Genomic DNA, 26,954 nt, shown 5'->3' on the forward strand with positions numbered 1-26,954 from the left:
AACGCTTGTGAGGAACGGTGTCGAAAGCCTTCTGGAAATCTAAAAATATGGAATTAATTTGACATCCCCTGTCGATAGCATTCATTATTTCATGAGTATAAAGAGCTAGTTGTGTTTCACAAGAACGACATTTTCTGTATCCGTGCTATGTTTCAATAAATCGTTTTCTTCGAGGTACTTCATAATGTTCGAATACAGTATATGTTCCAAAACCCTACTGCAAATCAACGTTAGTGATATGGGCCTGTAATTCAGCGGATTACGCCTACTTCCCTTTTTGGATATTGGTGTGACTTGAGCAATTTTCCAGTCTTTAGGTACGGATCTTTCTGTGAGAGAGTGGTTGTATATAATTGCTAAATATGGAGCTATTTTATCACCATACTCTGAGAGGAACTTGACTGGTATACAATCTGGATCGGAGGCCTCGCCTTTATTAAGTGTTTTAAGCTGCTTTGTTATACCGAGGATATCTATTTCTATGTTTCTCATCTTGGCAGTTGTTCGTGATTGGAATTCAGGAATATTTACTTCGTCTTCTTTGGTGAAAGAGTTTCGGAAAACCGTGCTTAATAACTCTGCTTTAGTGGCACTGTCAATCAGTGACTTCACCGTTGATATCGCGCAGTGAAGGTACTGATTGCGTCTTACCAGTGGTGTGCTTTATGTATGACCAGAATCTCTATGGGTTTTCTGCCAGATTTCGAGACAGAATTTCGTTGTGGAAATTATTAAATGCATCTCGCACTGAAGTACGCGCTATATTTCAAACTTCGGTAAAACTTTGCATGTATTGAAGATTTTGCGTTCTTTTAAATTTGGCATGCTTTTTTCGTTACTTCTGCAACGACGATCAAACCCGTATTGTGTACCATGGGGGATCAGTACCATCACTTATTAAATATGTGGTTTATATCTCTCAATTCCTGTCGATACTATCACTTTGAAAACATTCCATGACTTTTCTACACATACATGATCAGATCTGAAGGAGTGAAGCCTGTCTCTTAAAAATGCGTTAAGAGCATTTTTATCAGCTTTTTCAAATAGATATACTTTGCGTTTCTTTTTGATGGTTGTAAGTGTTGCTGAAAGGTCAAGTATGCTGTCGCAACCATTTACGCTTCGAGTGGGCTGAAGAACAAATTGTTCAAAATAATTTTCTGAGAATGCATTCAGTACAATTTCGGATGACGTTTTATGCCTGCCGCCGGCTTTAATCGTATAATTTTTCCAGCTTATCGAGGGTAGATTGATGTCACCACAGACTATAACTGTATGAGCGGAGTACTTATTTGAAATGAGACTCAAGTTTTCTTTGAACTGTTCAGCAACTATATCTTCTAAGTCGGGGGGTCGGTAAAACGATCTAATTAATAGTTTAATCTGATGGTCAATTGCGATACAAGGCCAACTGCCTCTGACAGCAATAAATAATCCACCACCAACTGTATTTAATCTATCTTTGCTAAACACTGTTAGATCATTTGAAAACAATTCGGCTGAACTTATTTCCGGCTTTAGCCAGCTCTCTGTACCTGCAACTATTTGAGCTTCAGTGCTTCTATTAGGGCTTGGAGCTGTGGTTCTTTCCCCAACACAGCTACGACAATTTACAACTACAATACCAATCGTTTCTACACCTACCTTACTGCGTTCTACCCGCTCACTTTTAGATAGACGCCCCTTCTGTGGTCCCCTGCGACATTCTAACCTAAGAAACCGCCCAGTCTCTTCCACACAGCCCCCGCTACCCGTGTAGCCACCTCCTGTGTGTAGTAAACTCCTGACCTATTAAGCGGAAACCGGAAACCCGCCACCCAATGACGCAAGTCAAGGAATCTGCAGCCTACACAGTCACAGAACCGCTTGAGCTTCTGATTAAGACCCTCCACTCGGCTCTGTACCAAAGGACCACAGTCGGTTCTATCGACGATGCTGCAGATGGTGAGATCTGCCTTAATCTCGGAAGCAAAGACTGGCAGTCTTTACCATTTCAGCTAGCTGCCCGAAACCAGACAGAATCTAAACCAGACAGAATCTGCTCCAATCCAAAGCGACACACGTCATTGCTACCGACCTGAGCCATCACCTGCAGATGGGAGCACCCTGTACTCTTCATGGCATCTGGAAGCACCCTTCCCACATCTGAAATGAATCCCCCTGGAATGCACTCGAAGTGCACACTGGCTTCCTTCCCCATCTTGGCAGCCATGTTCCTAAGGGGCCCCATTACGCGCCTAACGTTGGAGCCCCCAACTACCAGCAAACCCACCCCCTGTGAATGCCCAGACATCGTCAGCCAGAGATAACACCCGAAACCTGCTCTTCAAACGAACCAGAGAGCCCTACGATCGGCCCCTCGGAATGTTTTTCGCTGCCTGCCAGACTTTGGTATGATCTTCCACTCGACCATGGGTTAGGGGTCAACCTCAGTGCAGGCAGTACCCAGGGTGGTCACAGCAGTGGACCGATCGGAGGACACGTGAGACGCATCCTGCGTTTGGTCCCTCACAGTGGCGCCCCTTGGCAGCAGCCTCAAGCTGTGTGATGGAAGCCAACGCAGCCTGGAGCTATGAGCAAAGAGTCGCCAACTCAGCTCGCATCTGTACACAACAATCACAGTTCCTATCCATTACTGCAGTCACTCCTGTTTGAAGCTCGGTGTCCTCGCCTTATTAGCAGTGGGAAATCGAAGTGCTCTCTCACTGACCGTCTAACTGACACTCAGTCGTTCTAACCAAACAAACAAAAGCCTGTATGGTACGAGGGTCGATAGCAACGGCGGTACTGTATACTAAACTGTTATTGAAATAAAATGCTGTAAGCACTCGAACACACAAGAAATTACAAAAAATAAACTAGTAACTACACAGATAACTGAAAATAAGTCACTCCTGTTTGAAGCTCGTAAAAAATATGTAACAAGCGGATGGTGCACTTGCCTTATTAGTAGCAGGAACTCAGGGTGCTCTCTCGCTGACGGTCTAACACCAGTAATGGGAGGGGAGATGCAAGCATAAAGTTTCTCATCACTGGGCCTTGCGTCAGTGTTCTACATTAAATTACCTCTCCTCAGTGTATCATGACATGTGGGCCCGAGACACTGTTGAAGGTGACACCTGTGGTGTCCACGATAATTGCCTGCAGCTAATCGTCAATCGATCATCACAGAGATGCTGTACGCCTAAGCAGCATCACCAGGTACCTATGAGAATGAAACAGTAAGCCACTCCTGTAGTTTTGAGGCACCACACACGACAAGTTTCTCCAGCTCTGCCAGCGCCTGGTACGAGTTCTGTCAGAGACCAACCTGTCTATGAGAGTATCAACAGTTCCATGATGACAGCAGAGAAGTGACAAAGTTCCACTTCTGCCTTCAGAGTGCAGTGTTGGTGTAACGTCACTCAGTCAAGCCTAGACCAGGCATGCATATACAGAGAGTCGATGGCCAACAATAGACACATACTTGTCCCAGCTGCAGTAAACGTTCAGTGTCCGTCATCTGCAGACTGGCGCTGTAATGCCACTCAGTGGTTTTGCAGTTCCTGAGTATTTGAACCCCAATTAATACCACACATGCTCATACAGCCCCAGCCATAAGGAGATAAAGATAAGTGTATTGCTTTCCAAACAATAAGGCGTTTTGTTCATTGACTGTTTCATTTATCTACTTGTAAATTTATTAAAAGCATACACAACAACATGCGTGTCAGATGTGGATATTAAGCTATTAACGCATCCACAACTATAGTGAACAGATAAATTAGAGTCACAGTTCTCTCACAATGCGAGAACAGTGCCCAATTAGGTGGAGGAAGATAAGCGTTTACAGTAAGGCGGCGGACCTGCTGCTCCAGTTCTCTTTGCTGACATGGGCAGAGGACTCTCACTTTCTTTCTCATATATTGGAATAATCATGCATCCCCAGCCTACAACAAACTCAAATCAAGAAAACAGCAAACTCAACAATGTGGGATTTCCATCATTCAACCATCCTATGTTCTTGGAAAAACCCACTGGTTGAGGCAATGCTGTGGTAAGCTGGTGTCCCCGAACTTGATTTTCGACCAAGTTTAGTTTCTCTGTGATGTCCCTGCACAGCTTAAGGTGAATGATACGGCGATTCCTTTGGATGGACACAGCTGTCCTGCTTCCCCATTCTTCCCGATTCTGGGTTATGCTCTGTCTCTAATACCTGTTTCATCAACAGGATGTTAACCCCTTATCTTGTTTCTTGCTTCGTGTTTCCAAAAGCCTTAACTGCCCCAGTGTTACTTCCACCAATAGAGCTTCGATCTCAGCACTCTATAAATTTTACCATTCCTTAGAGTCTTAGAACACCTTGGCATTCTGTATCATCTTTTGCGTCTCACACGCAACCTCTACCAGCTGATTAGATTGCCCTCTCTTCTGAAGTTCCTCAAACTTTGTCACAAATTGTATACGTTCCATAAACTTGGGGATCAAAAGCAGATTGTTCTCGCCTATCCTCTGCATACTTGGGCTTCTGCTGCGCCTATACCAACGTGTCATACCTACCCTCCATTTGCCCCCCTTCTGTATCCTATTCCAGCGAAACGTCAACTGGCTGTTTCTTCCTGTACCAGAACAGTATGTAGACAATTACTCATCCAACCAGCTATAATACTAGCGTCTATGTCTCTTCAATATGTAGATCTTCCCGCTTCCAACCTCCTGACCACCGTAATCTCGCCTCACACCTCACTCTACCCACATCAACTTCTCAATCATACTTCCCAGCCCACTCCAACACCTTGAAATATATACACCCTTTCTGACCTACACGAGCTTCATGCTGTATTGCTCTCATAGTAGTTATTGGGAATTGACTCCCCAATGACTTGCCAGATGCACTAGCTTTATCCTCACCACAGCACCATCATCAACTTCAATGTACGTGTTTTTTTAGAGACGCTATGCCTTTTTTTTTAACCTATCATTTTATTCATTCTAACCGTAAAAACTATACAGGCATTTCTAACCTGGATAGGCTGAAGAGCAGCAACGTGACTGCAGCTTGCCCACCACCCAATCATGTGGTGGGAGTGAAGTAAGTAAAAAAAAAAGTTAAGTGTCTACATCAAAGTCGTATATTCGGCCTTTCACAGAATCTGCCTGTGTATAAGACTCTTTCGGAACTTATTCGTCTTACTGGGTCTACATTTGCGCTCAACATGCCAATGAACTATATACATTGGGTGATAGAGTATCAATGTCATTCTTCTTTGATTTGTACTCTGAACATGAATAGTGCTCGAGGAAAACAACTATCAGGACTTCTCAGATTGCAGTCGATAAAGCTGTCCTCAAGCTGAGGCCTGGTTTGGTCACCACAGTGCTTAGCGAGCCATTGTTCTACTGCAGGTTGTGGTCACTCGCCGTCTTCCTACTTTTGAACTAACTATCCCAGTTAATAATTGTGGGACACAGTTGATTATTGGGTCTCCGAACAATTCTGCAGTTCCAACATTTTCGATTTCGATAAAGCAGTGTCAGAGGTGAAAGAAGTGATAAGTGACTGAAGGAATCTCGAGAGCAATGCCTGAATCCCAAGTCTCCGGAGTTGTTATCCCAGATTCATCCACTCAGAAGCCGAGGCATATATGTCCCAATAGCGTTTATTGCTGCATTATTATCATCACACAAGAGACGAGTGAGACGATGTAATTACATTTTTCTGGGTGTCTTTGAATTTATGCTAACAGAATATTAAGAGTAACCGTTCATTGTGGTAAAAGTACTCCCTAAATCGTCAGCTACTTTATTTTGTAGGGCTTTTCCTCGACATTCTCGCGTTAGCGAAACAAACTGGTGACAAATCTGCTTCATCACTTTTCTTTACGCTGCGTGATGGGGTCACTAAGTTCACGGAGGAAAGAGAAATATCAGAAAGACGAGAATTCAGCCTGTATCCTCTTTCTTTGTACAGCATGCCCATAGAGTTATGTCAAAAGAGTATGTTCTATATTGACATACTTAGATATAAAAAATACGTACCCAGCAGACCGGTATATGGACGGTCACACCTTACACAGAGATCTATGTGTCTCGCTGTCCCCTTTGCTTTATTGTGGATCGTCCTTGTAATTCTGCTTAGAAAGACTTCCTCAACACTGGCGTCAATTTTCCATTGATCTCCTAACGTTGAGCCACATGGGACTTAATTAATCATCATACTGAGTTACTGGCGTGGTAAGATCTGAAATCTGTCATGCCCATTTCCAAGGGTTGTTGAGGTGGTAATATTGGGATATAGTGGTCACCTGTGTAATGTGCTTCAAATGTTGCAGAACAGCACACAATCCGAGGTCAAATTGTTGATTAAGGAACCCACACACCTCAGTAACAAAACGTGACCCAAGCTCCTTCCTGCTACAACCACACACGATCTGTGACTGCATTGTCATGGAGCTGAGGTACCGGGCTTTTCCGTTGTACAGAGAAATGAAAGTTCCCATTCATGTAAGCTTCAAAAGAATGCGGTCCTAACAGGTATTGTAATCACACCACGGCCCACATAAGATGAGGTGGATTCCTTACCAACTCTTGCTGATAATGAGTATTTGCCTTAGACAAGAAAACAATATTTTTCCTGAGCAAACTCTTATATATGGCACATTTATCAGTAAGAAACACTCTTGAGCGAAGCATGGCAGAAGTTGTCACAACGAAGTACCGTAGGCTACAAATTGTTACTCCATATCTTTGTCAGATAATTCCGTAACAAACACCGCCTAAATCCTTTCGTATTCAAATTTTTTCAGTGTGGTTGTGCATTGTTCAGCAAGATGCCTGAAGTCGAAGTACTCTTTTGCAAACGTATTTCATTGGAGACTGCTCATCTGATTAAGAGACATGACACATGTTTCCTCTCACTTTTTATTGCTTCAAATACGTGACCTGTCTTTGAGACAGCCTGAAAATACAGGACATTTATCTCAATCAGGACGGGCTGCTTTGCGAGGTGGACCGTGGCAAACGGTCTCATCATGCCTTTCATAGTTTTTACTAATGCAGGTGTTCATGCACCCACAACTTCGCCACTAATGTCTCCTTTACAATATAACTGCTGCTCCATGGATTCGGAACTCAAAGACTGCAGCGCTGAAACAAAAATATAATTCTGATAACATTGTTTTTTTGGCCATCTTCAAAACAGGAATATCAATAAAACCTATTTACTTCCTCATTTTTATTAAGAGCGTTAGAAGGACTATTTGGACACCCTGTAGATGAAATAGACTTGCATACTTAACAATGATGTCTATTTTTGTCAATACTCTTAACTTGTGTTGGCTTGTCGCCTTAAATAATTCTGGGTAAAAGCTCCAGGATAATGTAGGAAAACAACGCCCAATTTTATCATCCAGATAAGGCCCTGGATTCAGCTACCTGCAGTGTATTGGCACCACTTACTTGCTGTCATTTTTTTTTTTTTTTTTTTTTTTGCAGACGAGGATTGGCAGCTGGAGGACAGAAGCAGCGCTACACTCTCCGTGGACACTGACTGCGTGCAGCTGTTGGCGAACGCCCTGGACCACCCCACGTGTCCGCTGGAAGACCTGCCTCTGGAAGCGGTTAAGCAGCGCGAGCAGTGCCGTGTGCAGCTGTGGGACGACGTGGTGCAGAGGTCGCCCCACATACCCGTGACCAGCTACCTGGCCTACACACAGAGGGTGAACGTCAACCTCTGTCTGCTGGCCTGGATGGCAGTCAACTCGTACAGCATTTGTCAGGGCGTCCCGTTTAGTATGATACAGTCCGTGAGTGATGCTCGCTGCTACTTCGATAGTCCTGACGATCAATCGTGTCTGGAATCGAACGCTACAGATGCCATCTGCTCTGTTTCCAGAGCTATTCTGTTGCTGAAGTGCCGCGATTTTTCCTCCTTTAAGCATTGCCATAATTGTACGCTCATTTATTTCCAATTTCTATCGAGCGATCGTACTAGCAGCATGCTGCATCAAAAGCTAACAGAAGAAACACTGAACTACAAAAACAGTTTAAATAACGCTACCTTAAAATACAAGGATTTCAAAATCGACAGCTTGAAGCCTTTAGAAATCTCATTTATAATGGTAAATATTATTTTCCGTTTTTCGACTGCCGGAGTATACATGTACCTTCCCCAGTTACGTAACTTGCCTGGAAAGATACTCTTGTCCTTTCAGATCACGTGTATAATCCAGATCCTGTGTTCTGAGGTCGTGTATCGTATGGCAGGTTTCCCTGACTTACCTACAGCAGTGCTGATAGATAGTGCCCTCACACTTCTCAGCTGTATCTGGCTAAACTCATTCTGCTACCAGATGTATGCTTGTGTTCGTCATCTCAGGCTTCCAAACGACCTGCTACCTGCTGAAGTAAGCAAGTTATTCTGTCGTCAGGTATTGTATGTGTTAATACCGTGGAGTATAGTATGTGTGGCAGCTGTTGCTTTAGAAAACACGAGTAAATATTACCTGATCCACAGTCGTGTGTTAGTCCTTGTGGGGACTTCACTGTCAGTGGCTTTCAATTTGGTTTTTCTCGGCCTGGTTGGATACATGTACCTACGTACTCGGTATTCATTGCGGCAACTCAAAATTGTTGGTAACACAAAATTTGCCTCAAAGAAGGAATGTCTTTTTATGTCAGTTAAGACCGTTATTTTAAGTGGAATAGGAATTATTATTAGAATTGGGTTCCACCAGGCTCAAGGGATAGCGCAGTTAGTGTATTATGTACATCTAGCTACAATGGTGCAAGGACCAGTGCTCTTCGTCTGTTTCGTTTGTAATGGAACGACGCTCCCCATAGTGAAGAACAGGGTACTGGCATGGTGGAACCCAAATAGCATCCCTGCTGGGCTAGAGCTGTGTTCAGCAGCTGAGATGAATCTAGCCAGGAGAAACAATGAACAGTCTCTGGTTGCAGAATCCTCTCTGTAGCCTCCTTCAGTATTTTTCTCAAGTAACTGTCTTGACAGTAGTCTGCATTAAAGCCAGCAATAAAAATTGAATCTGCCTGATATGACAATATTAAACGTCATTAAATGTGATGTAGTACAGCCAGTACTTCTCTTTCCTTATGTCTTCTTCATTTACAACTGCATCCTTGCTTGCAAGTGGTAACCTCTGTCTACACATTCTAACGCACTGAGATTACTTACTAGAATTGTTGGGAAACGCTTTGTGTACCCAAAAATATCTGGTACCGTGCACCGCGGAATTTGGATCCCCGCCAGACGTCATGGACGTCGAAGACCCGTGGAGGTCTCTGCACCATCGCGCCGTAAGCTGTGGCGGCGCTCGCCCCCTGGCCCGCATTTAGCGTGAGGGCGCCACAGTGGAACACGTGGTTGCACCGGCCAATAGCGGCGTCCTCGATAGAGTGCTTAAGCGCCTGCCTCTCGCTCAGCCAGCCAGTCTAACATTGCGTACATCTCTGGACATATCGCCTCGCCTTAGACAGCGTATTTACTTTCGTGTTTTGTTTACGAGTGGACGTGGTTGTTTAGTTAGGTTTTCTTGACGCTGTCGTCTTGTTCTTCTTGTTGTCGTAAGGTCCTTCGTTGATCGTGTTCGTCCTATCCCGTTGGGTTGTCGTTCGCGGGCCGCTCCGCGGGTCCCGCCGCATTTTCCGTCACTTCAACCCCGCGACTGTTCCGGTCGCCGTTACAACATTTTGATGACGAGGTAAAAGGTGGTCGTTGTTGGTATGGAAGTGAAGTTGGTCTGTCTGCTGGAGCAACAGCAGCAGCTCATGCAACAGCAGCAGCCCCAGTTAGACATCTTACAAAAGTCGCTGCAGTTGCTAACGGACATAATCGATGCCCAGGATGCATTACCACGACAGCTCCAGAGTCTTTGGGTGTCCGATGCTTTCCCACGTCCGCCGTCGTTTCCACACTTTAATGACGCTAACGAGGACTGGGAAACCTACTTACGTCGGCTGAAACAACATGTCACTGCTTCTCAAGTCATGGAAGACTCCTTGCAACGGTCGTTGTTTTGTATTGGGCCTCCCCGGATCTTTCTTCTCCGAAAGTTGGCACCGTTGTCCGATCCTGTGGCTCTCTCTTTCCAGGAGAGCTGCCTTTTGCTGACAAACTATTATTCCCAGTGCTACCATGTGGTCGCCTCTCGGCTGGAGTTCCACCAGTACTAGAAACAGCCTGGTCAATCGTATCGTTCCTGGGTCATGGACTTGCAGGGTCTCAGCCATCCATGCGATTTTATGTGCACCAATCATCAGTGTAAGGCTTCGTATGCAGATTCCCTGATCTGGGATGTTTTGGTTCAGCTGGCTCTCGATCCTGAGGTCCGTACTGCGGCGTTGAAACTGAACAACCCCTCCTTGGAAGTGATTCTCCGCATTTCCCACTCCTTTGAAATTGCTCAAGCAGCTAACGAGCGTCTTATGGCGCGACCGCAGGTGACGGCGATCGTGGCGTCACGGCGGGTTCCGCCCTCGCGACGTCGACATGGCCCGGCCGACAGAGGCTGGCGCCGTCGGGACTCCTCGTTGTCTGACGTCTCTATGGGGTCGGCGCCTTCGGTCACCCCTCGTCGCCGGTCGCGCGGCCCACTTCCATCTTGCCCTCAGTGCTTTACTGCCCATTCGGGGGCTGATTGTCCCCACCACTGGAAAACGTGCGCGCTGTGTAACAAGGAGGGCCACATCTGATCGGTTTGTCGTAGTCGCTCGACTTGCTCCAATTCTGCCCTTCCAGGGCCTCAAGATACAGTCCATGCTCTGCAGTGAGTCGTCCCACAGGATGACCCATCAGTGTGGAAGCTTTACCTCACGCTCCGCATTTTCGCGGAGGATGCCAATTTTCAGCTCGACACTGGGGCCACCATCTCCCTGATTACTGTGGCGACATATACCCAGTTGGGATATCCTGCGTTGTCGCCTCCCTCTCGCCCTCGCCGTTTGGTCGCCTACAGAGACGGTTTCATTCCCCGTCGTGGGCAGTTCATCGTCCAGGCGACGTACAAACATGTTCCCCGGCTCCTTACCATCTTTGTCATCGACCATCCGTCGGCTACGAATATGTTTGGCCTGGATGCGTTTCAACTGTTTGGCTTTTCAAGTTCCGACAACGTTAAAGTCGTTTCCACAGCTGTTCCCTTTCAGGACTTCGATGATCTGTGCTCCGCTTTTGCGTTGTTGTTTGCAGCGGATCTCGGATGTGCTTCCAGCTTTCAGGCGCACATCACCCTACGGCCGGATGCACAGCCTCGCTTTTTCCAAGCCCAGCCCCTTCCGGCCTGCAGTCAAGCAGGAACTTGATCGGCTCCAGGCCACTGGCGTGCTGGAGCCTGAAACTTACAGTGCATGGGCGACACCACTGGTGGTCATATGGAAACCCAGTGGGTCCCCTTGGCTGTGTGGGAACTTCGGTGCTACAGTCAATGCTCAGTCCCTCATTGACACTTACCCCATTCCCTGACAGGAAGACCTTCTTGCCAAGCTTGCCAGGGGAGAGTATTTTTCCAAGATCGACCTGGCTGAGGCATGCCACCAGTTGCCCTTGGATGCCGAATCTCAGAACATCATGGTTATGAACACGCCTTTCTGATTGTATAAGTACAAGCACCTGTCTCTTTGGCGCCGGCCATTTTCCAGCGATTCCTGGAATAGCTTACACAGCCTATCCCTGCCTGTGTGAATTATCTGCATGACATCTTGGTGACCGGGCGTTCCTGCATATCATATACTGAAAATTCATGATCTATTAAGATAAAGTCTCAAAAATCAAGAATTATTCTCTCTATAACACTTGCAAAACCTCAGCACCTTACTTCACGCTCTGCAGTCTCCTGGTTTATGCTGCGGGCTGGACAAGTGTTGTTTTTTTTTCAACCGGAGGTAGAATACTTATGCCACTGGCTTGGCATTCACCCTTCAGGTCGTAATGTCGTGGCCATTGAGGCCCTTCCTCATCCCAAAGACTTACCTGAACTCCGGGTGTTTTGGGCAAGGTTACTTATTACTTGAAGTTCTTGCCCCAGGTTGCCTCCGTTGCTCAACCCCTCAATCACCTGCATGTAGCTTTTGATTGGACTCCTGCCTGTCACCAGGCTTTCCTCCATTTAAATGTAACGCAAAAGTCCGCCCCTTGTCTTACTCCCTTTTCTCCAGACTGCCACTAGGTTGTGGCAGCTGATGTGTCAGCATACGGCAAGGGCCATCCTTGCACACTGGGATGCTGATGGCTCCGAACAGCCCATAGCTTATGACTCTAAGACATTGACCCCAGCACAACGGAACTACTCCCAGATTGAAAAGGAGGCTCTGGTGATAGTGTTTGCTGTCCAAAAATTTCACACCTATCTCTTTGGGGCAAAGTTCACCCTCCTGACGGACCATAAACCCTTGGTTAGACTTTTTGGACCACACTCTCACCTTCCAGAGCAGACGGCTCAACATCTCCAGTGCTGGGCATTTTTTTACATAATTACACTTACACCACCTGGTATAAGCCCACCACCTACCATGCTAACGCTGACGCTTTATCACGTATCCCAGCGGGCCCTGATCCTGCCTTTGACCAACAGGAGGTCCTCTGCTGTCACATTGATTCTGCCTGCCAGGATGCGCTGGATGGTCTGCCTCTTAGGACTGCTCACATTGCTGCTGCTACCTGCTGGCGACCCTGTCTTGTGACAGGTTCTCAACTACGTAGTCGACTGGTGGCCATCATCCATTACACATTGGATGCAGTCTGATTTCAGCCACTGGCGCCACCTGTCCCACAGGCTCTCTGTGGTCGATGATGTCCTTCTATTGACCATGGAGTCGGATGCCCATTGGGTGGTCATCCCTCCAGAATTATGGCTTCGGGTGCTTGGTTTGTTACACCGCGGGCACTGGGGTCCTGTATGAAAGTCTTGGCTCGCCGGCATGTGTATTGGTCTGGCATCGATGGCGATATTGAGCGCATGGTCCATGGGTGCACAGTCTGTGCACATCACCAGGCAAGTCCTCCTCAGTCATTTGCACCCTGGCCTGTGCCTTGCCAGCCCTGGGATCGCATCCATATCGATTTTGCAGGCCCGTTTTTGGGGTCCATGAGGTTACTCATTATTGATGCCTACTCCAAATACCCATATGTTGTCCGAATGGCATCCAACACCACAGAGGCTACACTCACGGACCTAGCCCAAGTTTCCGCCATCGAGTGTCTGCCACGCACATTGGTCTCCGATAATGGTCCCCAATTCACGGCGCCCTCCCCCACGACTTCTGTTGGGCCAACAGTATCAAACATATCTGTAGCCCCCCATTCCACCCTTCGTCCAATGGCGCAGCGGAGAGGCTTGTCCACACTTTTAAACAACTGTTGACTAAGGCAGTCGACACATTTCCGACCACGTCGGCCCTCACCCTGTTTTTGAGCATCTATCAAATTATGCCAATTGATGGACACCGGCAGAGCTCCTTAATGGGCGACAGCCGTGGACCCTGCTCCATTTACTGATGCCCTCCTGCTCCCGTCCCCACTCCCAGCCATCGCAGCGGTATGCCCCTGGCATGGCAATATGGGCCCACGAGTACAGGTGCAAGGTGGGTTGGACTCGCGCCACGGTCGTCGCGGCCCATGGGTGGCGGGTGATGTCAGTGCAAACGTCGAAAGGGTTGCAGCGCCACCATCATAATCAGCTCTGCCTGTGTGGCCCCACGGGACTCGCGCTGCCGCCTCTTTCCCTACCTCCTTCTGGTAGAGACGTGGTCCTCGAGTCACCATCCCTGCCCCCGGTTGCCATCTCCCTGAGGGCCTCCAGGTGGATCGGTGGCTCCCTCTCCCACCCTGGACTCTGGATCGGCTGTCATGGATACCTCGGGTATACCTTCCTCCCTGCCAATAGCGGTTGATGAGCCTGGCTCCCCTTCCCACTGCCACACACCTCGGCACTGTCCTGGGCGTTTCCTCCCCTACTCGAAAGTTTACTGTGGCACATGTTCATAGGATGTTTTTTTTCTCCGGTTTCCGCCGGGGCTCTGTCTTTGCAGTTTGTCGGTTTTATTAATGTACAGTGTATAATGTATGTATATAACATATGTTGTCTCAAACAAGGAAATTTTCTATATGTGCATGAAAGTTGTACTTTTATGTGTTTTGAAATATAAGTACCATGAGAAGAGACAGTCAGATCCTTACAAAATCAAAAGAGAATCCAATGGAAGCAGTATGTGGATGAACGTGTAAATGGGTTTCTTGAGCTTATTAGTGGTTCGATTCCATAGAGTGGCTCAAACAGGTAAGGTAAAAAAGTAATAAATAACTTCTTGTGTGAAATGTGGCTTGAAGTGAACGCAAAGTGTCGAATGACAGAGTTATATGAGATTAGAGTTACTGCGTTTCTGAGACGATTACCCCAGGCAAGTCAATTACTTTGAACCGAACCACCACTGTCACTTGGCTAATATCATCAAGTTACAACTCGCCGAAAACACCTGCACTCATTGCTCTGCAATGTTCGCAGAGAACGACAGGAAAGTCCTTGAGCGGTAATCGATGCGCGCAAACGAGAACGTGTTATGAAAGTCCAGAACTCTGGTGTGGTATCCGCGTCACGACACAAAACTTCGCCTCAAAGAAGCCGCGATCCGCCACGTCAGCCACACGGGTGCCAACGGCCAACTTGTCGACTTTCTACACGAGGGCCTCTCAGCCAGTCTAGACCAGGAGAGAACTGGAAGCCCCACCCCTGGCCACTCCCTGCTGCTGCTTACAGCCGCTTCTGTCACGTTCTGATCTTCAAAAAGGCGAACCAGCTAGCAGACACGGGTGCTCAGGAAATCACCTGTTACAACGCATTCACTCGTGGTGTATCAAACATTAACTTCTGGAACCAATGTACCTATTAAGGCTTTTCCTCTGATATATCTGGAGACAAGCATTCTCGCAGCCGAAAATGTGTGAACTGTTGTTACATGTACGTAGTTGTTCGACATCACACGTGTCATTCAGACAAAACTGCTGCCAACTACATCGTACGTAACTCGTTCCATTGCCGTAAAATGCGGCCCCGTCGCGTGCATTGCCAGAGCCCTCCAGATTTGGGGTCAGCAGTCTGCACAGCCGCCACACTCGGCGACAGGCAGGGATGGACGACCAACCCGCATCTGGCAAGGCTAACGACGCAGAACTCAAGGCTGAGTGCGAGGGTTTGCAAGTAGGCCGTGGGGAGTATGGTTCGTCCTGTTTCCAATATGCAACAACTTTCCACAAATCAAACAGAAGCAAAGAACTCCATCTGCACCAGATCTGCAAAAACGCAAAACTACGTGAACTAGCCGAGAACTCCGACAAGAAATCCGAAGTAAACGGCCAAAGCAGCCACAAAAATGACACTCGAATTACAAAAAGTTCACACTCATTCATCTACAACCTGTCAACAACTTTTAAACAAGCGACGTTCCACTACATTAACCTCCTACTCTCTCAAAGAACAGGGTTTACTACCGGTTAGATGCAGCTGGAATTCCAGCACATCTAACACACCTTATGCCAATTTAACAAACGTTAAAATAAGCAAAGAAACAGCAAAATCGCTGTAACCTACACTAAAACAGTTGCCGTCCACCAAGTCGTTCACCAAAATTTCCGAAAAAACTTTTCCACCATCACAGCACACCCATTTCGAAACCCAAGAAACGAGTCTGACCTACTTACTAATCAGAGGCAACCATAAAAACAATCACACAGCACGCCAAACAGGAAGAAAAAGAGAAACCACACGGAGTCACGCTCACCATTGTGATAACCGAGGTTTACTGTGATATAACAAACGAAAAAACTGAAGAGAACCTAGAAGTACCGAGAGACTAAGTCCAAACTCCGTGCTATCATTTCAGACATCAGTCCAAGATCTATTAAGAAATTCGAGTCACGTAGTCAGAACAGCCAACTTGCTCACCATTTCAGAATGCACTGTACACCTCACAAGGTTAAACCATCCAAAACACTACCTCCTCAATAGCAGCAAGCTCGAAGTTGCAGGACTTTCCAATACGTCACAAAAAACAGCCGTAATAAACCGAAATGTGGAAAATGAAGTCGACCACATCGAATTTTTAATTGCAAGTTATACCCGAAAAAAGAAGCACCAAAATGCAGCAGCAGCTACACTGATAACTTTAATAACGATGAGAGTTGCAAAGAAGGACTAAAAAAGCCTTTCTCAATAACGAAACTAAGAATGTTAAGTGGATTGACGAAACCACTATGCCGGCCGGACTGGCCGAGCGGTTCTAGGCGCTTCAGTCTGGAACCGCGCGACCGCTACGGTCGCAGGTGCGAATCCTGCCTCGGGCTTGGATGTGTGTGATGTCCTTAGGTTAGTTAGGTTTAAGTAGTTCTAAGTTCTAGGGGACTGATGACCTCAGCAGTTAAGTCCCATAGTGCTCAGAGCCATTTGAAACCACTGTAATCTTTGACCCAGAGCATGAGGAAGCAATCAAACGGAAAACTTTCTCTGAGCCTTCACTAGAGCCCTCCTCAACGTTATATCTGAAAGGAGGCAAAGAATAACAACAGTTTCTAAAAAGTTCCTACGACGTTCTTTGGCGAAGACGGATCCACATCTATATCGCCAAGCCGACGGACCTATCCTTGCATGAGACACCAGGAAACACGATTCAGCTCTCACATTCAAACCTAGGAAAGATATTGCCATTGTCTGCTTTGTGAATGCATTTGGTTTCTGTGCAGAAAACAAACCGCTTGAACACTTACAAGAGAACCTCCCCGTCGCACCCCCTCAGATTTAGTTATAAGTTGGCACAGTGGATAGGCCTTGAAAAACTAAACACAGATTAATCGAGAAAACAGGAAGAAATTGTGTGGAACTATGAAAAAAAAATTAGTAAAATATACAAACTGAGTAGTCTATGGGAAGATATGTAAAATCAATGACTATAGGACTCAAGGAGCGCCGTGGTCCCATGGTAAGCGTGAGTAGCTGCGAAATGAGAGGTCCTAGGTTCAAGTCTTCCCTCGACTGGAAATTTTAGTATCTTTATTTCTGCAAAGTTATGATCTGTCCGTTCGTTCATTGACGTCTCTGTTCACTGTAGTAAGTTTAGTGTCTGTGTTTTGCGACCGTACCGCAAAACCGTGCGATTAGTAGACGAAAGGACGTGCCTCTCCAATGGGAACCGAAAACATTTAATCGCAAGGTTATAGGTCAACCGATTCCTCCACAGGAAAACACGTCTGATATATTCTATACAACACTGGTGACGGCATGTGTGTCACATGACAGGAATATGTTGTCTACCCACCTAACTTGTACACTTGGCGAATGGGTAAAAAGATTCTTCTACCTTGCCCGATTTAGATTTTCTTGTGGATGTGATACTCACTCCCAAAAATTGATGAAAATATAAGCGTTTGTTACATAAACTGAAAATAAAAAGTTAAACTTTTCACCTGAGGGTAGGTTTGAACCAAGGACTTCTTCTTCCGCAGCTGCTCACGCTAACCACGGGACCACGGCGCTCCTGAGCTCAAGTGAGCCTTGATGTTGCATATCATGCGGATGGACTACTCAGTTGGTATATTTTGCTTATTTTTTCATAGTTCCACACAACTTCTTCCTGTTTTCTCGATTGATCTGTGTTCAGTTTTTCAAGGCCTGTCCACTGTGCCAACTTATAACTAAATCTGAGGGGGGTGTGATGGGGAAGTTCCCTTGTTAGTAAGAGAAAAAGAAGTTAGCATTATAGTCGTAGCACATACCTGATGCCCAGGCAAAGAAATCAATCTACATATCTACTTCTGTCACTGACTTGACGAAACCAAACCAGGCCATGGTAGAAGTTGAAATAGATGCGTTGCAGTGTTTCATATTAAACACCTAGCTGCAATACAATTCAACCTACAGTAAAATCTAAACATTCACCACGCCATCGAGTTAAAAATTAGAGCGCAGTATATATGTACCTCGTATCGAGGAACTGCCAACTGACCTCATTATTTATATACCCTCACTCGCCCCAGCTAAAGTCACGGGAGACTCAGTGCTAAATCCATGATATTTGCTGACAGAATCGAACAATAAAAATGGTAAACTTCTTGTAGCCAGTTTGAATCTCACCAAACTCAGAAATGACTCGCCCCCAGCTACTATCAATCACTATGGCACTTCTATCTTAGATCACATAATATGTACACCATAAGTACCAAGATGCTGAAGCGAGACTGAATTTGGTGACAGCATAGCTAATGAGTACCTGCCATTTGTCATATGAACTTCAGCTATTAACCACAAAAAAGAGGAAAAAATTAAAGAATCATAGACTCACGAAATCGGATCATCGAAAAATTCAGATTGAGAGGGTTCAGCACAAAACCTAACGTATCAACTATTGAAACCACTTATTATAACAATAACAACAACAAATAGTGGAAGCAATATAACCTGGTACAGCTGAAAACGGCCCTAAGAGGAATAAAACACAACACAGAGAAACACATCTTACATGCATAATAAACAAAATTAAACAGAAGGAAAATACTGCAGACAATACAGCACTAACCAAACACGTTCTAAGATCGGCATGAATAGTCTCAATGACCTAATTCGAAGAGAAACCCACCAAGTGATGGGCGAGGAAATCACAAGAATTAGGCCCCGTAATGCTTGTCGTTTTTGGAAAAAATTTCAAACTAGCTATAGCATACCATTACCAACCATCACAAGAGAGTTCCTCAAAGAGCTAGAAAAAGAGTCACGATCATCCATAGTATCCAAAATTCGACAAAACTCACGAAGAAACGACACTCCAAAACCGAATGCAACCGCTTAACATCCGCTACTTCGTAAGATTAATGAATCTGAAGTGGAAGAAAAGCAGCTGAGGAACTAGAGGCACTGGAAGATAACTACTGGAGGCACTGGAAGATAACTACGTAAATCACACCTTTCGCAAGACACCTGCCTCAAACACATCAAAAAGTTTCTTCATCCCGGCCATGAAACTCAAAACAGTATCTCTAAAATAGAAGCAAGCTAAAATGAAGGTGATTTCCAAACCTGATAGACCAAAAAGCAACCTCAACTCATAGATTACCGTGCTCTTAGTGATAGGGAAAACTTTGGAGACAGACTAAAAAAATTCAACGAATATAGCAACATAACCCCACAAGAACAAGCCGGATTCAGCGGCAACCACAGCACAGGTAACCCGGTCCTAGGACTGAGCAGCAAAGCGACACAGGCTCAACGCAGCAAGGCAGAAGCAACGGCAGCACGCTACCTGGTGGACAGCGAACGCGTGTTCCATTGGTTGTGGCATGCTGGGCTGCTCTTTGAAACGTTAATTTTGAACTTCCCATGCCAAACTGTGCAGTTTATTAAAAGTGCTGCTCGAAACAGGTAAGTATAAGCGCTGCTTGGCGATCATCATTCGGTAAGCATTACGCCAGCCGCAGCGACGCCTCCACTGCTACACACAAACAGCACAACTGACATCGCTAAAGCTTGGTAGAGGAATGAAAGAACAGCCCTGTACACAGACGACACTGCATACTGGTGTCACGGCCCAACATGCGGCAGAATTAACGAGCAAGTCAGCCCCTTCACAAACAAGCAGGAATCTTCGCTAAGCAAGTCGATTTTAAGAGACAACCCCACAAAAAGTCAGTTAACATTGGTTTCTGTGCTTGCAAATTAATATGGTGTCGGTGCTAGAACAAACAAGCTAAATATTGTACTCTCTGTCCAAGATCACTCTACAAACCCATGTAAAACCCTTGGAATTCACTTAGACGAACTATTAAATGGGGTGTTCAACCAGTGTCATTGTTTACAAATCAAATACTTGTTCACCCAGAACTTGAATATGCAATGTAAGCATGGCTAATGACATGCAGTCAAACTAAGAAGATCATGTCTAACAACAAAATGATCCTATGAGTAGTTGAAAATGTAGCATATGACTTTCACAGTGCCTCTCTATTGACACACTCAAGACAAAAAAGGAAAAGACGCTAATATAGTGTCAATAGATTACAATACACTGGATCAACGGAATCTATCCTTCAGCACCAACCTGGGACCTTCAACCACCCATATTTTAAATACATTTGTATTCCCCACACACCATCCTTGAAGTTACATCAGACATATTCTGCCAGTTATAAACAATGAAGAAATACACCAACTGGGAAATAAGGTGTTATAACACAGGAAGATGTTGTTGTGGCCTTCAGTCTGAAAGCTGGTTTTAAACACAGCTCTCCATTCTACTATATCCTTTGCAAGCCTCTTCATCTCCAAATAACTACTGCACCCTACGTCCTTCTGAATCTGCTTACTGTATGCACCACTTTGTCTTCTTCTACGATTTTTAACCCCACCCACACTAAATTGGTTATCTCTTGACGTTTCAGAACGTGTCCTACTAACCGATCCCTCCATTTAGTCAAGTTGTACCACAGATTCCTTGTCCCTTGAATTCTACTCAGTATATCCTCACTAGTTACGTGATCCACTCATCTAATCTTCAGCATTTTTCTACAGCACCTCATCTCGAAAACTGCTATTCTCTTTTTGTCTAAACCGGTTATCATCCATGTTTCACTTCCATACATGGCTACAGTCCATAAAAATAGCTTCAGAAAAGACTTCCAAAGACTTAATTCTATATTTGTAGTTAACAATTTTTTCTTTCTCAGAAATACTTTTCTTCCTGTTGCCAGTCTACTTTATATATCCTCTCTACTTTCGCCACAGCCAGCTATTTCGCTGCCCAAACAGCAAAACTCATCTACTACTTCCAGTGTTCCATTGCCCAATCTAATTCCCTTAACATCATCTGATTTACTTCGATTACATTCCATCATCCTCGTTTTGCTTTTGTTGATTTTCATCTTATATCCTCCTTTAAAGACACTGTCCATTCCGTTCAACTGTTCTTCCAAGGCCTTTACTGTATCTCACAGAATTACAATTCATCAGAAAACGTCAAAGCTTTCATTTCTTCTCCCTGAAATTTAACTACTACTTCAAATTATCTTTCATGCGCCTCGACACTTATAACAGCCCCCTGGTTTCTGTACAAGTTGTAAATCGCCTTTGGTTGCCTTTATTTTATCCCTACTAACGTCAGAATTTCACAAAGGGTGTTCCATTCATCATTATGGAAAACTTTATCTAAATCTACAAATGCTATAATTGTAAGTTTTAACCCATCTTCTAAGATAAATTGTATGGTTAGTACTCCCTCGCGTGTTCCCACATTTCTCTGGAATCCAAATTGAACTTTCCTGACGTCGGCCTCTACCAGTTTTCTCATTCTTCTGTAAAGAATTTCTGTTAGTCCCTTGCAACCATGACTTATTAAACTTACAGTTCAGTAATTTTCACACCTGTCAGCAACTGCCTTCTTTGGAATTGATATTATTACATTCTTGTTAAAGACTAAGGGCATTGAGCCTTTCCCATACGTCTAATACACACATGGAAGAGTTTTGTTGTGCCGGGCTCTCCCAAGGCTATCCATAGTTCTGACAGAATATTGGTTCTTCCCAGGGCCTTCTTCGGACTTAGTTGTTTCAGACCACTGTAAAAATTCTTTTCGCAGTACTGCATCTCCTATCTCATCTACATTTATGTCCACTTCCCTTTCTGTAATATGTGATATAACTGATATAACTACATTAGAATTCCGTAGGCTTGACCGATACCACCTAATAGCATATCTTGTCTGAACGTATAGGGACAATCAAGACACACTCTTTCGTTAAAAGTAAACACAGTAGACCAGCTTGAAAACCGAAATTAATTTAATGAAGAGAGAGACTCTCTCTCGTTACTTATATAAAAAATGGGTATAACCAGAAATTAGGAAGTGTAGCTGCCTTTTCGGGCATATCAGCTGCTTACGACACTGCTTGTTGAGAAGGACATCTTTAGGAATTTACTATTGTTATCTCATGTCGTAAATTTAAGAACTTACTTTATAACATGTTAAGCAGTACATAATTTCATATTTACTCTGACAAAGACAGATGCATGGTACTCAAACTGAATTATTGTTTACTTCAAGTGCCTGTGCTGGGGTCACACCTTTCTGGTCTGTACACTCATAGCTTAACAGAACGTCTTCAAGAATATCGATTTGTGCTGATGACATTAGCTTGGCTGCCCAGAGCCACAACGTTTCTGATGATGAAACCTCTTTATCCACTGATTTGGAAGTCTTTGACGTATACCTCAGGAAATGGTGGCTCCACCTAAATCCACAGAAAACAGTTATATCTGCATTAAATCTATGCACAAGACAGTCAGATAACATACCAGACGTCAGATTCAGAGGCCAATACCTCTAGGCAGAACTATTAATTTAAAAGTAGCGTCTTTCAGTTGTAGCAGCTAAAGACAAAACGAGAAGCAAGTCTTCAAAAATTTGGTGGTACCTTATGGTGAGCTAATGCTCGTGTTTTAAGACCCACAGCTTTAACCTTATCATATATAGGTGATCGGTTACTCAAGATTATTGTTCGACCAGGATCAATAGTGCTCACACTAAGAAGATAGATGTGCAACTCAATCAGGCATTACGAGACGCATTCATAGTACAAACACTTGAAGACTTCCTGTTCTCAGCATCACCCCACCTCCAGCTGTAAGAAGATCAGCTCTCCTAAAGGTCTGGAAGAACATTCACAGGAATTCTCAGCTACCCATTCATCGAAATACTGCACAAGCAGAATACCAACGCTTGAAATCTAGGAAAATCTCATGGTGCACAGCAAAAAAACCTTGTTGTGTCTTCTTTCATTGTCAATCATTCATGGAAAATTCAGTAAGAGCAATCATCAGTAGTCAACAAACATCTAGTCAAGGACCGTTTCATGCAGATAGACGGATTCGATCTTCCAAGACGTCAGTAGAGGATCATGAAATGGATTACCACTGGACAAGGCTGATGTGTATCTAAAAAAGCAGGGAGTCAGTGTTCTTTTGCAGACAATTCAATGTCACTTTCTAAATATTCCATTTGCCTTAGCCTCAATATTATCATAACAAAAAGGTCACATGTTACAACACCCTCTGAGGCGGGTGCATGCCCTGCTCCCTGTCATGACATCACATGATGATCCAATTGTGCTAATCCAGAGATCCCTTCATCCTCAAAAAAATTGTATTATCTCCATGTTTAATCATCAGGATATGTATGTTAACAGCATATGGTTCCAAACATGCAAATGTAAGATTAATATATCTTTGTGAATGTGAAATTATAGTAGAAACTGAGAATGTTCGTCATAATGCTAAAACATAATTTACAGAGTTGAAGTAGGGAGAATAATGTAACCGATGAAGCACACTGAGAAGTTGATGACAACAGACTATGTTCCATCTCAAATTCCTCCTGACATGAACATCTGTAGAAATAAGGCAACCATCATCAACCTGTATGATAATCCCGTATTGAAGTTCTCGTCATATCACAGGACTTCACAATGTATTTATTTAAAACTTATGAAATTGTATTGGCAATAAAGTGCAGTATCGATTGCAACAGCAAAGTCGGTGGCAACGATATGTGAAAGCGTTTTTAACGATGTTATAAGTTATGTACATGAAATGTACCCTACAAAAACATTTAGACCAATGCATAAGTGTATGTATGCTTGCAGTGCCAAAGTCTCCTACCATAACTCCTATAAATATTAAATCTGTAGAACTTGGTTTACAGATGGAGAACCGAAATATATCCTTCATCCTGTTGGTTTGAACACAATGCAAGCAGCATTTATAGGGTATAAAAATGTTATTTCAATAATACTGTAGAGATGTAAGGCAGAACGAATAATAAGAAATGTGTCAAAAACATAATTTTTTATTTCCTGTATGCAGAAACGTTAATAATCATAATTATTTACAATATATACTTGCAACAAAAGCATTGGGAAACAAATATTATGCAAGATACTTGCAGATATGATAAACAGGTCATACTATTCTGCAAAAACTCAAACATACATACATAAATATACTCGCACTGAGTGCATAGTTAGAGTATGCCAGAGGGTCAACAAGTTTCGACAATATAAACACACATTTAAAACAGCATGAAAAGGGTTCAAGTTACTTGCAAATACCAAGACACTTAAAGCAGAGATATGAGCAACTAAAGAGGGTATTGACTTTGCGACTGAAGATTCAGTAATACTACTTTTAGGCTTTTGAGAGGAGAACATCTTGCATTGGATGCTGAAAAGGTTTACAAATCTGACCTGCCTGTAAATACATTCCTGAAAATTCATGTTTAATGCAATGTCGCACGAGATATGTATTTAAAGGATAAGCTGCTACATACAATTTCTGTTTTTATTTTTTTCCTGCCATTTGTGCTGGATACAAAATGTTAGAGACTCCATCTAATGTATCTCCCTGTAACTGTTCAAACATTGCATATGCTTGAGGTGACTGTTGTTGACCAAGAGAGTCAACTTGCAACTTCTGTGGAGAAGAAATAATCTTACAACTACATTTCAAAAAAGGTGATGGGGAAATGCTATAAATGTGGTACATGCACATTGCAGAGCAACACCTCTGTGTGTAAACTCGTTACATCAACATAGGCAAGGAGGTGGCCATGGTGGGGGCAGCAGCGTTAAGTCAGTGGGAAGTCCGCTGCTATTCTCACTCCAACGCATACGTCACATAGCAGTGGCAGAAGCAGCGTGACATCACCTCAACATGGATGTTCACTCTGGGAAACACACCCACCTCTCACCCATGCTGGAGGTGCACAATCGGTGCAAACGATGCGACTGCAGTAGAGTTTCATCAATGGTGAGTACGGAAGTACCAGCAGCAGTTCCAGTAATAAAGACCAGTTGCTTGCAATCATCCAGACCGCAAACCTAAATTATTCAGTGATTTGGTATTCTATTAGAAACAGAATTTCACAAGCTCGTATTAAGAGTGCTGTTGGATATCTGGAACCCCCCTCCCTTATATCTCTGGTGCATGTAAACCTATTTGAAGGCCAAGGATGTCTAAAATTTAAAGAACTCTCAGTATTCTTCAATTGAAGCAATGGTATGCTATGCTATGAGTTTGCAATTTCTACACATCACATTGTGACTGAGATGGCAATCATACATCTGTAGAGCAGAATAAACGTAGTATTGCAAAGCACCTCGCTCTCTGAATGGTAAGAGAATTATGTCTATGAGCGCTTACAAACAAGGTTATCAGAATTCGGAGAAAGAGGCTCTGGAAAGTATAAAGTAACATGCTGTTCGTGGACGTTTTTGCAAACATCCATTATCAGCGTAATGAGAGTTCTTCATACATAAAACTTCCAGAAGATACTGTGTCAAAACATATGGCTATTAAAGTAATAAATAAAGATGAATTCTGTTTTGCATAGTGTGGGCTGTGAGAATAATTTGGAGACCATCTGGAGTATTCTGGTAAATATGGCATGTAAGAAGTTTCCGGTCATTATTAACATGAAAGAATTGGTTATCCAATGAAAATTCAGGAAATCGATAAATTTGAAGAGCGGAATATGCATATCTCTATTCATGTATACACCTTGGATGCATGCAAGGATAGTGTTGGTAAGATTGCTCATAAGGTTGTTGGCTCCCTGCATTTTTCAGAATTTGCCAGGCAGCGTGAAAACATACAGATTTGCCGATCATTTCTGATGAAAATAACACAAAGCAGCATTACTGTTTCATAAAAAACCTGTTATCACATCTTATTTCATCACAGCTGAATAAATGTCATGGTGTACAGACCATCTACAGTAGATATTTCAGTACATTTGACAAGAGCGAAATTTTTTCTGAGCAGTAGCACGACAGTTCTATAAAAGCTCCCCATTGTATAGACAGGTGATGATAAATACACAGAATTTAAAAATTTTCTACTCAAACAGCGGTTACCATTCACTGTCTACTCAGACTTGGAATTTGTACTCACACCTGTAGTGCAATCTGAAGAAGATCCCAATATTTCATAAACTGCTATCACAGAACAACATGTACTCTTTGCAGTGGCATAGAAAGCCATATGTTCATACGATCCATCTCTTCACCATATGCCGGCCGAAAGTGGCCGTGCGGTTAAAGGCGCTGCAGTCTGGAACCGCAAGACCGCTATGGTCGCAGGTTCGAATCCTGCCTCGGGCATGGATGTTTGTGATGTCCTTAGGTTAGTTAGGTTTAACTAGTTCTAAGTTCTAGGGGACTAATGACCTCAGCAGTTGAGTCCCATAGTGCTCAGAGCCAGCCAGCCAGTCTTCACCATATCGAATTGTACATTGGTACAGGTCCTGCAAGATGGTTGCTCTCTGAGCTGGAAGAACTTGCAGTGAGACTGGTGATATTTATAATACCTTTGTTCATATACTCGAAACACCTGAAAGTCATTCATTATATGAGAATAGATTTGCAGTCAACTGTAAGATAAAACAACTGAAAAAGTTGTTAGGGCGTGAAGTACTGGAACAGGCTACGTAATTAATGCTAAGAAGAAAAGTACGTTGCTTGATTAATACTTATCTTTAATATCATTGTGGTACATCGATCTTGACGATACACAGGAGACTTTAATTACTATCACTGTAAGGCTAATGGCGCCTTGCTAGTTCGTAGCCATTAACTTAGCTGAAGGCTATTCTGTCTCTCGGCTAATGAGAGAGAAAGGCTTCGTACATCTAGTCGCTAGCTAGGTTCTCCGTACAACTGGGGCGAGTGCTCTCTCGTATCACGAGACCTGCCCTGGTGGTGGCGCTAGGTCTGCGATCACACAGCGCCGACACGCGGGTCCGACATGTACTAAATGGACCGCGGCCGATTTAAGCTACCACCTAGCAAGTGTGGTGTCTGGCGGTGACACCACATTCCTCCCCCGCAAATCGGCGAACGGTCGTGTGATAAGGCTTCCGCCCACCGTGGGGAG

General features: G+C 44.2%; 1 protein-coding gene across 1 annotated transcript in view; it reads left to right on the plus strand.

The window, feature by feature from the left end:
- LOC126427136 (uncharacterized) overlaps positions 1 to 14,156 on the plus strand; it is a 32,826-nt gene extending 18,670 nt beyond the window's left edge. Inside the window, exon 4 of the mRNA XM_050089360.1 lies at positions 7,477 to 14,156. Within this exon, the coding sequence (XP_049945317.1) occupies positions 7,477 to 8,954 (1,478 nt within the window). The 3' untranslated portion in view covers positions 8,955 to 14,156. The remainder of the gene's footprint in view (positions 1 to 7,476) is intronic.
- The last annotated feature ends 12,798 nt before the right edge of the window (positions 14,157 to 26,954 follow it).

The sequence above is a fragment of the Schistocerca serialis genome, chromosome 11 (genome assembly GCF_023864345.2).
Source record: "Schistocerca serialis cubense isolate TAMUIC-IGC-003099 chromosome 11, iqSchSeri2.2, whole genome shotgun sequence".
Lineage (NCBI taxonomy): Eukaryota > Metazoa > Arthropoda > Insecta > Orthoptera > Acrididae > Schistocerca > Schistocerca serialis.